We start from the raw sequence: 12001 nt of genomic DNA, 5'->3' as shown, positions 1-12001 counted from the left end.
ATGTGGCTGTCCAGTTTTCCCAGCACCATTTGTTGAAGAGACTTTCTTTTCTCCATTGTAGGCCCTCTGCTCCTTTGTCGAAGATTAGCTGTCCATAGATGTGTGGTTTTATCTCTGGGCTTTGAATTCTATTCCATTGATCTGTGGACCTGTTTTTGTACCAGTACCATGCTGTTTTGATCACTGTAGCTTTGTAGTATGTTTTGAAATTGGGGATTGTGATGCCTCCGGCTTTGTTTCTCTTACTCAGAATTGCTTTAGCAATTCGCGGTCTTTTGTTGTCCCATATGAATTTTAGGATTCTTTGTTCAATTTCAGTAAAGATTGTCCTTGGGATTCTGATTGGGATAGTGTTGAACCTGTAGATTGCTTTAGGTAGTATGGACATTTTAACTATGTTTATTCTTCCAATCCATGTGCATGGAATGTCTTTCCATCTCTTTATGTCATCGTCAGTTTCCTTCAAGAAAGTCTTGTAGTTTTCATTGTATAAATCTTTCACTTCCTTGGTTAAATTTATCCCAAGGTAATTTATTCTTTTTGTTGCGATTGTGAATGGGATTGAGTTCTTGAGTTCTTTTTCTGTTAGTTCATTGTTAGTGTATAGAAATGCTACTGATTTATGTATGTTGATTTTATACCCTGCAACTTTGCTGTAGCTGTTGATTGTTTCTGATAGTTTTCTTAAGGATTCTTTGGGGTTTTCTATATATAAGATCATGTTGTCTGCAAACAGCGAGAGTTTTACTTCTTCATTGCCTATTTGGATTCCTTTTATTTCTTTTTCCTGCCTAATTGCTCTGGCCAACACCTCCAGTACTATATTGAATAGGAGTGGTGAAAGTGGGCACCCTTGTCTTGTTCCTGTCCTCAGAGGGATGGCTTTCAGTTTTTGTCCGTTGAGTATGATGTTGGCTGTGGGTTTGTCATATATGGCCTTTATTATGTTGAGGTACTTTCCTTCTATACCCATTTTATTGAGAGTTTTTATCATAAATGGGTGTTGGATCTTGTTGAATGCTTTCTCTGCATCTATTGAGATGATCATGTGGTTTTTGTTTCTCATTTTGTTAATGTAGTGTGTCATGTTGATTGACTTGCGGATGTTGAGCCATCCCTGTGTCCCTGGTATAAATCCCACTTGATCATGGTGTATAATCTTTTTGATGTATTGCTGTATTCGGTTTGCCAGAATTTTGTTGAGGATTTTTGCATCTATGTTCATCAGTGATATCGGCCTGTAGTTCTCCTTCTTTGTGTTGTCCTTGTCAGGTTTGGGGATCAGAGTGATGTTGGCTTCATAGAATGTGTTAGGGAGTGCTCCATCTTCCTCAATTTTCTGGAATAGTTTGAGAAGGATAGGTATTAAATCTTCTTTGAATGTTTGGTAGAATTCTCCAGAGAAGCCGTCTGGTCCTGGACTCTTATTTTGGGGGAGGTTTTTGATTACTGTTTCTATTTCTTTACTTGTGATTGGCCTATTCAGATTCTCCATTTCTTCCTGGTTCAGTTTGGGGAGGTTGTAAGAGTCTAGGAATTTGTCCATTTCTTCTAGGTTGTTCACTTTGTTGGCATATAGTTTTTCATAGTATTCTCTTATGATCCCTTGTATTTCTTTGGTATCTGTTGTGATTTCTCCTCTCTCATTCCTAATTTTATTTATTTGAGATTTCTCTCTTTTCTTGGTGAGTCTGGCTAAGGGTTTGTCGATTTTGTTAATTTTTTCGAAGAACCAACTCTTTGTTTCATTGATCCTTTCTACTGTCTTTTTTGTTTCAATATCGTTTATTTCTGCTCTTATTTTTATTATTTCCCTCCTTCTACTGAGTCTGGGCTTTGTTTGTTCTTCTTTTTCTAATTCTGTTAGGTGTCGTTTGAGGTTGCTTATGTGAGGTTTTTCTTGTTTAGTGAGGTGAGACTGTATTGCAATGAATTTCCCTCTTAGGACTGCCTTTGCTGCATCCCAAATGATTTGGTATGACGTGTTCTCATTTTCATTTGTCTCCAGATAATATTTGATTTCTTCTTTAATTTCTTCAATAATCCATTGTTTGTTCAGTAGCGTGTTGTTTAGTCTCCACATTTTTCCACCTTTCTCTGCTTTATTCTTGTAGTTGATTTCTAGTTTCATAGCATTATGATCAGAAAAGATGCTTGATATTATTTCAACTCTCTTGTATTTATTGATGCTTGCTTTGTTTCCCAAAATATGGTCAATCCTTGAGAATATTCCATGTGCACTTGAGAAGAATGTGTAACCTGCTGTTTTTGGATGAAGTGTTCTATATATATCTATTAAGTCCATCTGGTCTAACTTTTCATTTAATTCTATAATTTCCTTGTTGATTTTCTGTCTGGATGTTCTATCTGTTGGTGTTAATGGGGTGTTGAGGTCCCCTAATATTATTGTATTGTTGTTGATGTCTTCTTTTAGTTCTGTTAAGAGTTGCTTTACAAATTTTGGTGCTCCTGTGTTGGGTGCGTATATATTTACAAGTGTTATGTCTTCTTGGTGGAGAGTCCCTTTTATCATTATATACTGTCCCTCTTTGTCTTTCTTTATCTGTTTTGCTTTGAAGATGACTTTGTCTGATATTAGTATAGCGACACCTGCTTTCTTTTGTTCATTATAAGCTTGGAGTATTGTCTTCCATCCCTTCACTCTGAGTCTGTGTTTGTCTTTGGGGCTGAGGTGTGTTTCCTGGAGGCAGCATATTGTTGGGTCTTGTTCTTTGATTCATCCTGCCACTCTGTGTCTTTTGATTGGAGAGTTCAATCCATTTACATTTAGAGTGATTATTGAAATGTGGAGGCCTACCGCTGCCATTTTATATCTTGTTTTCCAGTTTTCTTCAATTTCCTTTGTTTCTCGTCCCATGGTTTAGTCTCTTCTGATGGAGAGCTGCTACTCTCTGTTGTTGTCCTTCTACTTATCTCCTTTGCTCTTGGTTTTGTAGCCCCTTTCCTTTTTTTGATTTTTCAGGAATGAGGGTTTTCCTGAGCATTTCTTGAAGAGGAGGTTTTGTGGCAATGAATTCCCTTAATTTTTGTTTATCTGGGAAAGTTTTTATTTCTCCATCGTATTTGAAGGATATTTTTGCTGGGTAGAGAATTCTCGGCTGCAGGTTTTTGTCCTTCAGATTTTTGAATATATCATTCCACTCTCTTCTAGCCTGTAAAGTTTCTGCTGAGAAATCTGCTGATAGCCTGATGGGGGTTCCTTTGTAGGTTAATTTCTTCTGCCTGGCTGCCCTTAGTATTCTCTCCTTGTCGTTGACTTTTGCTAGCTTCACTACTATATGCCTCGGAGTTGGTCTTCTTGCATTGATAAAGTTTGGAGATCTATTGGCTTCTGTCACATGAAGTTCCATCTCTCTCCCCAGGTTTGGGAAGTTCTCAGCCATTATTTCTTTGAATAGGCTTTCTGCCCCCTTCTCCCTCTCTTCTCCCTCTGGTATACCTATAATCCTTACGTTGCATCTCCTAATTGTGTCAGTTAATTCTCAGAGAGTTTCTTCATTTCTTTTTAGTCTTAGTTCTCTCTCCTCCTCTGCCTGCAGCATTTCTATATTCCTATCTTCCAAATTGCTCATTCTTTCCTCCATATTATCGGCCCTACTGTTCAGTGCGTCTAGATTCTTCTTAATCTCCTCTATTGTGTTCTTCATTTCCAGTATTTCTGTTTGGTTCTTCTTTATAGTATCGAAGTCTTTTGTGACATAGCTCCTGAACTCGTTGAGTTGTCTATCTGAATTCTCTTTTAACTCATTGAGTTTTTTAATGATGGCTGTTTTGAAGTCCTCATCATTTAGGTTATAGATTTCATTGTCTTTGGGATTGTTTTCTGCGTATTTGTCATTTTCCTTCTGTTCTGGAGATTTAATATATTTTTTCATACTGCTTGATGGTGTAGATTTGTGCCTCCGCATAGAGATAGAGTTTAGTTACTGCTTCCACTTGTTTCTACTGGTGTGGTGGGGGGACAGCTGTTTATACTGCTCCAACCAGGAACCCTATCAGCTGTTGCTAACTGGGCCTGGGCCCCTCCTCGTACTCACAGTGGTCCTGTGGGGTCCCTCTTCAGCTGTGGGGGCCGTCACAAGGGGGCTTCAGGCTGCTGGTGCCTACTGTTGCAGACCACCTAGACATGCTCCCTCCTTAGGGTCTGCAGCGGTGTTATGGGCTTTCCCAGCGGCCATGGGCAGGATCACTTATATTTGCAGCTCTGTCACTGTCGGCGCCCACAAAATCTCACTTGTCCACTATGGGTCACAGCAGAGCTATGGGCAGCTTCTGCAGTCTGTGGTTAGTTCACCTAGCTATGCTACCTTTGTCCCAGGGTCTTCCAGGAGCCTTGTGGTTGCCGGGTGGGTGCTCTCTACTAGTGCTGTGCAGAGGCTATTGCTGAGGCTGCTGTGAGACTGTAGAGTTTCCCCCTGGGCCGCAGAGCCGGCCGCTGGAGCTCCACCCAGCCCCAGTCCTCTCCCAGGAGATCTCTGGTAGCCCCGAGCCCCGCCCAGGCGAAATCCCGGTCAGTGGGGCCAGCGGCGGCAGCTGGCGGGCTGCCACCCCGTTTGGGATTCTCTCTGGGAGCCTCCCGGTGTTGTGGATGCTGGGCGGGGCCTCTCCACTAATGGCAGGTAGAGACTTTGCCTGCTGCCCAGACGGAACTCTGGAGTTCCCCCACCGGGCCACGGAGCCGGCCGTTGGAGCTCCATCCAGCCCCAGTCCTCTCCCAGGAGATCTCCGGTAGTCCCGAGCCCCTCCCGGGTGATAGCCCGGTCAGTGGGGCCAGTGGCGGCAGCTGATGGGCCGCCTTCCCGTTTGGGATTCTCTCCGGGAGCCTCCTGGCATTGTGGATGCTGGGCGGGGCCTCTCTGCTAATGGCGGGTAGGGGTTTTCCCCGCCGCCTCAGGTGTGTAACTCTGGAGCTTCCCTCTGGGCTTAGGTGTAATTGCAGGGGGCTTAGGTAGGGCTCTGGTCACCTGTTTCCACCATCGCTCCTCTGGTGTGCGCTCCCTCCTGCCCTAGGTGTGTGGCGATGTTCTGGGGGCGTCCGCTGGAAGAAAGCTGCTTGCAGGTACTAGGCTGTTTGGGGGTCGGGGCCAGAGAGTTTTCACTTATCTCGACCTCCTCCTGGAGGGAAGTCCGTCCGCCTTCCGATGTATGGCAGCGTGGGTCTCTCCGGCATCCTGAGATGCTATATGGATATCCTTTGTTAAGCGATGAATGTCCAATTAGTTGTAGATTTGAAGAGGGAGAGACAAAGAAGACTACTCACGCCATCATCTTGGATCTTCTTCTTTGTTCAGTTTTGAAGGCAGCACTCCAATGTCTTCTGGCTTCCACTGTTGCTGTTGAGACCTGTGCCCTTCATGTTGTTAATAGGAAACCTGGGTTTTTCTTTCTCTGGAAGCTTGTACAGTCTTCTCTTTTTGTCATGTGTGTTTCTTGGTGTTGGTCTGTTTTCAACCACTGTGCTAGGTGCTTGGTGGATCTTTTCATTCTGGAGACTCATGGACTTCAGTTCTGCTAAGTTATTTTGAAATTTTTAAAAACTTCCTCCTTTTCATTGATCTCTTTTCTTTATGAACTTTGAATTTTCTTAGTTATTCCTCTCTGGTTTTTTTGGCCTTAATTTACTTTTTGACTTATTGCTGCGAGAGTTTCTGAATTTTATCTTTATTAAGTTTTTAAATTTCTAGTATCATATTTTTAGTTTTTCAGAGCCCTTTTTTAAATGTGTTCAATTTTTTAACATCTCATTCTTAATTAATATCTTCTCTTTTTTCTCTGAGGCTGTTATGATGGTTTGGTTTTGTTTTTATGTGTTTTCTTTCAGCGTAGTCTTCAAGTTTCTCTTGTTTTGTTCTCTTTCGTATTGGGTGTTTTCTCAAATATCTTTTGATCTTTGGCTTTTGACTTTTGGCTATCTAGGGCCGGGGTAGGGCAACTAAAGCTGGCTAGAAGCTCCTTGGGTGTGGTGAGTCTCCTCGACTCCAGACTTTCCTGTAGGCTGAACTGCCTGGGCTGTTTCATTGGGGAATTGTTGATGTCAGTATTTCTAGATCTTTTCTCTTGGGTTTGTTAGATCCTCCAGAGAAGTAGCTTCTCATCTCTTGCCTGGATTGTGTATAGCTGGGCAGCCTTTTGGGAACCTAGATGGGAAAAAGTGGTTTTGTATTTGGAATAGCAAAAAGAACACACATAGGATTTTGATAATGTGAAATTCAGGGTTCTGTCCACAAATAAAGACATACAGAATAATGGAATAAACCTTGTTCTGGTTAACTTCCTTGTGTCCCAAAACTGAGTGGCTTAAAACGTGTTATTGTGCTCATGGTTTCTGTGGGTCAGGAATTCAGACAGGACATTGAAGGAATGGCTTATCTCTGCCCCATGATATCTAGAGCCTCAGTTAGGAACACTCAGCACTTGGGGGTGACTTGACAGATAGAGGCTGCTGTCATCATCTTTCCGTGTTTGCTATTTGATGCTGGCTGTGGGTTGAGTCCCCACCTGGGAAGGTGGGGTAATCTGTATGTGGCTTCTCCACGTGGCTTGGGCTTTCTCACAGCGTGGTGGCTTCAGAAGTTGAACTTCTCCTGTGATGTCTCAGGGTTCCAACATGAGTGTTGTACTGAGTGTGGTGGGAAGCTACGTTTTTTCTAACCTTGCCTGAAGGTCAAGCAGTGCTGCATTCTGCTGGTTGCAGGCAAGTCACAAGCCCATGTAGATTCAAGATGAGGGGACAAACACCCCGTCCCTTGATGGAAGAGTGTCAAAGTTGAATTATAAGACGAGCATGTGAGATGAGAGATATGTTTGTGACTATTTTTGGAAAATAATGGTGTTTCAAAGGCCGTGAGTTGGGGATTGAGGGATTGCAGGTGCAGTGATAGTAATGAGTGCAGGGTTATAGTGGAGGGACTAAAGGGAGCACAGTACGTCCTTCCCGAAGAGGGCAGGCAACTGTTCAGAAAGCAACCTTCCGTCATGAGTTTTCTTGGACATGGATAGGCCCGTTGGTAGTGTCTTAACTTCCTAGTGGAAGAAACTGAGTCTCCGAGAAGCTAATGAAGATTAGATAAAGATTAGTGATAAAGCTAGACCAAAGCGTGGGTGTTGTGACGTTTAGCCTAAGCTCACACTGAGAAATTTGAGTTCTTAGTTATTTATAGTTTTTAGTTACTATATATATAATATATATTCTCTCTTTTTTTTTTACTGAGTTCATAGTAGTTTACATCAATGTGAGATTTCAGTTGTACGTTACTTCTTTTTTTTTTTTTTTTTTTTTTTAAAGATTTTATTATTTCCTTTTTCTCCCCAAAGCCCCCCGGTACATAGTTGTATATTCTTCGTTGTGGGTTCTTCTAGTTGTGGCATGTGGGACGCTGCCTCAGCGTGGTTTGATGAGCAGTGCCATGTCCGCGCCCAGGATTCGAACCAACGAAACACTGGGCCGCCTGCAGCGGAGCGCGCGAACTTAACCACTCGGCCACGGGGCCAGCCCCTGTACGTTACTTCTTGACTGTCACCACATAAGTGCTCCCCTTCACCTCCTGTGCCCCCCTCGCATCCCCCTTCCCCTGCTAACCACTGAACTGTTCTCCTTGTCCATGTGCTTGTTTATATTCCACATATGAGTGAAATCATCTGGTGTTTGTCTTTCTCAGTCTGGCTTACTTTGCTTAGCACAATTCCCTCTAGGTCCTTCCATGTTGTTGCAAATGGGATGATTTTGTCTTTTTTTATGGCTGAGTAGTATTCCATTGTATGTGTGTCTTCTTTATCCCATCATCAGTCGATGGGCACTTGGGTTGTTTCCATGTCTTGGCTATTGTGAATAGTGCTGCAGTGAACATAGGGGTGCATATGCTACTTTGGATTGTTGATTTCAAGTTGTTTGGGTAGATACCCAGTAGTGGGATAGCTGGGTCATATGATAGTTCTATTTTTAGCTTTTTGAGGAATCTCCCTACTGTTTTTCATAGTGGCTGAACCAGTTTGCATTCCCACCAGCAGTGTATGAGGGTTCCCTTTTTTCCACACCCTCTCCAGCATTTGTTATTTTTAGTCTTAGTGATTACAGCCATTTTAAACGGGTGTAAGGTGGTATCTTAGTGTAGTTTTGATTGCATTTCCCTGATGATTAGTGATGTTGAACATCTTTTCATGTGTTTATTGGCCATCTGTATATCTTCTTTGGAAAAATGTCTGCTGATATCCTCTGCCTGTTTTTTGATCGGGCTGTTTGTTTCTTTATTGTTCAGTTGTGTGAGTTCCTTATACATTATGAAGATTAACCCCTTGTCAGATATATGTAATGTGCAAATATTTTCTCCCAATTAGTGGGTTGTCTCTTTGTTTTTTTTTCTTCTTCTCCCCAAAGCCCCCCAGTACATAGTTGTATATTCTAGTGGTAGGTCCTTCTGGTTGTACTATGTTGGATGCCGCCTCAGTGTGGCTTGACGAGCGGCGCCATGTCTGCGCCCAGGATCCGAACCGGCAAAACCCTGGACTGCCAAAGCAGGGCATGCAAACTTAACCACTTGGCCACAGGGCCGGCCCCTGTCTCTTTGTTTTGATCCCAGTTTCTTTTGCCTTGCAGAAGCTCTTTAGTCAGATGAAGTCCCACCTGTTTATTTTTTCTTTTGTTTCCCTTGTCTGAGAAGACATGATATTCGAAAAGATCCTTTTAAGTTCGAAGTCAAAGAGTGTATTACCTATATTATCCTCTGGGAGTTTTATGGTTTCAGGACTTATCTTCAAGTCTTTGATCCATTTTGAGTTATATATATATATATTCTTAGTTAATTCTTAGTTATTATGGGAGAAGCTTTCCTTTGGGTAATGGTAATTTCATATGTGAGGGCACAGAAGCATTTCCTGATATATAAAACTGTATTCTAAAACTCCTGACGTGCTGTTAGGTTGACAGAAGGAATGGAAATATTGAATTTGGCCATGGCCTAGTCATTTTCTTTCTTGATTTTCATTGTTAAAATGTCTAAGAATTCTGCCTGCTTCAAGGTTTGTACAGCAGTACCAGAAGAGAGGATTCTGCTGTACTGTCTGAACCATTAAAACACGCCTCTTTCCCTTCTGTTAATCAGGAAGCTCAGAACCTCATGGCTCTGACCAACGTGGACACCCCATTAAAAGGTGGACTGAATACCCCTCTGCACGAGAGTGACTTCTCAGGTGTGACTCCACAGCGGCAGGTTGTACAGACTCCAAATACAGTTCTTTCTACCCCATTCAGGTATTATTAATAAACAAATGTTTTTTGTTTTAGGAAAACTTGAATCCGAGGATTTGGACAACATCCTTGCTTTAGTAATGTTGACAGAGAATGGAAATAAGTGATCAACTTGCGTTTTTGATTTCTCCTCTCTCGTAGTAGTAAATAACATAATAGTGTCCAGGAAATGGTTAAATACTCTATGGAGCTTTCTTCCTTTTTCAGTTTCTGATGCTTATCACCTTGTTTCTGGATACTTTTTATCTGATTTAAAAGAGCAGGTCAATCCATTGTTATTGATCCTTTGGTGAATTTTATAAAAATTGTAATCCTTTTTATGCATGTGTGACTATTGCTTTTCCCCCAACATTTTATTATGAAAATTTCTAACATTCAGAGAGATTGAAAGAATGGTAAAGCAAACATCCGTATAGCCACCACCTAAATTCTACAGTTGTTAACATATTACTGTGTTTGCTTTATTGTGTATCTATCTGTCAATCCATCTTATTTTTTAATGCGTTTCAAAGTAAGTTGCAGGTATCAGTCCATTTCGTCAGTAAACACTTCCTTCTGCATATCGTTACCTAGAGTTCAGCGTTCATTATTTGTTTACAATTCTTTTGTTTTAAGCTATTGCTTTTTGAAGAAGAATTTTTAAGATACAAACATTATAGTGGCAAGTTGTATTAAAATTGAATTTGAGTTTTTAAGGGTTGGAAATATTTGGGCTTTACTTTTAATTTTAAACGTTAGGATATGTCCTCCTGCTGGTTGTGTAGTATAGGAAGCATCTCAGACTGTTACAGCTGTACATGACAGCAGGATCAAGAAGCCTTGGCAGCCAAATCCTTACATTTCACACTTCTTGCAAGGCTTGTAAGAAAGCCTAGTCCCTTTTTTCCTGTGTGTGTCTTATCTCTCAACTAGACTGTAAGCTCCTTGTGGGCAGGGACCGTGTCTTATAGGACAAAACCTCACCTCTTTGGAACAGCTCTCTGGCAGCACCATCTGTCTGAACATAGCCAAGATACAGGAAGTAAGCAAACAAAGCCTTTGAACAATTAAAATATAAGTTGCAAAGTCTATGGACTTTATTCCTGGGAGAGTCTCTTAGTCCTCACTCCTAACTATTCATATTTAGATGTGATTCTAAAAGCCTAGTGTTTAGTTTCCAAACAGAATGTAAAGAGAGAAACTACTTAGAATATGCACACTGATGATAACGTGATAATGACATGATAGCCAACAGCTAGAGGCAGGGAGGAAACAAATGATAAGATGAAGATGCTGAACTCAGAGTTATTTTGGGTCTTTGAGCTTGGTGGCCCACCTCTCTGCCCACTCTGTGTTCTTTTCCTCCTTAGTGTGTCACAAAAAGGTTGAAATGATGTTTGGTGGACTTAATTTAGAAAGGCAAGAAAATGTCAAATGTAGTGACTTTATTTGAAGTCATTAAAGTGAAAATACTGTGTGTAAATACTAAGCTAGCTGGTAAACCTTTATTTTAACCTTATTAAAACCAGGTAGGGAAACAGAATTTCTGGAATCTTTATTTCTTTATTTTCTGCATTCCTTGTTAAATAATTTATGGGAAAAACATTTGAAAGCACAATCTAGATAAAAATGGCACTTTTATTAGTTGGAGTTTCTGTCTTCCAGGACTCCTTCTCATGGATCCGAAGGGCTGACTCCTCGGAGTGGAACGACTCCAAAACCAGTTATTAACTCCACCCCGGGTAGAACTCCTCTTCGAGACAAGTTGAACATTAATCCTGAGGATGGAATGGCAGACTACAGTGATCCCTCTTATGTGAAGCAGATGGTACACGTCACTTCTCTTCTAAAACTTAAAAAAAAAAAAGTTTTGTACCTCACGGGTGCTGAATTAAGATCTTCCATCTTGTCAGTGCATATTATATATACCTTGGGAATCTGTATACCTGTGGACACCAGAAAAGGAAAATGATTTGCAGGACTTGAGAAGGGGAACCTTTTGGTCTCATAAGCCTACTTTTTTCTGATTTTTAATATTTTTGTGAATATTGATTATGCTGATGGTAATGCACCTTGTATCTCTTGGGATTTTAATTTTATCATTTACTAATTAATACTTTCTTGAATTTTTTTTTTCTATTTCTGTGAAATAAATTTTGGGTTTCGAATGCCTCATAAATTAGATTTTGAGCCTTGATTCCTCTTTGCTCTGTACTTTCAGGACAGTCTAGATCTCAAAGCCAAGTTAATTTGATGTTTATTGCTGACCTTAACAAAATTTTCTTTTGTATGCTTTGCAAGGTGATGCAGAAAGCTAATTATAAAAGTTGAGTTTTGCTTCTGCCCATGTTATTGCTTTTATTATGTTACTATTGGGCTTTATTATCTGATGCCACAGGAAATCATTGTGGGATTTGTTTCTTTTTAATGAGTTCCAATGATGTTGGCCTGTTTTCACTTTACAAATTAATTCTAACTTCACATATAGATTTGATTAGTTTAGAATGTTTTTTTAATGCCCAAATTGATACCAACTAATGCCAGCTCTGCATGGCTACATAAGAATTAAACAGAAGATCAAATGTATGCAAAGCATGGATCTGGACACTTTAGGGGATCTAAAGTTGAGTAAAGATGTCTTTTGTCTTGAAGAAGTTTATGTTCTAGAGAAATTGGCAGTACTAGACCAAGTCCAAAAATAATTGTAAGATAAGATCAAAATAAGTCATGTGAGTAAAATCAACATGCTTAGGGTGG

The 12001-nt window shown here is 40.8% G+C and overlaps 1 protein-coding gene across 1 annotated transcript in view; it reads left to right on the top strand.

Moving 5' to 3' along the window:
- Nucleotides 1-12001, top strand: part of CDC5L (cell division cycle 5 like) — a 52180-nt gene that overhangs the window by 17421 nt on the left and 22758 nt on the right. The window contains exons 9-10 of the mRNA XM_046640036.1: nucleotides 9120-9268; nucleotides 10910-11072. Of these exons, the coding sequence (XP_046495992.1) occupies nucleotides 9120-9268; nucleotides 10910-11072 (312 nt within the window). The remainder of the gene's footprint in view (nucleotides 1-9119; nucleotides 9269-10909; nucleotides 11073-12001) is intronic.

This window comes from Equus quagga, chromosome 15 (assembly GCF_021613505.1).
Source record: "Equus quagga isolate Etosha38 chromosome 15, UCLA_HA_Equagga_1.0, whole genome shotgun sequence".
Taxonomy (NCBI): Eukaryota; Metazoa; Chordata; class Mammalia; order Perissodactyla; family Equidae; genus Equus; species Equus quagga.
Note: the sequence above shows the minus strand (reverse complement) of the source record. Positions and strands in the feature narration are given on the sequence as shown.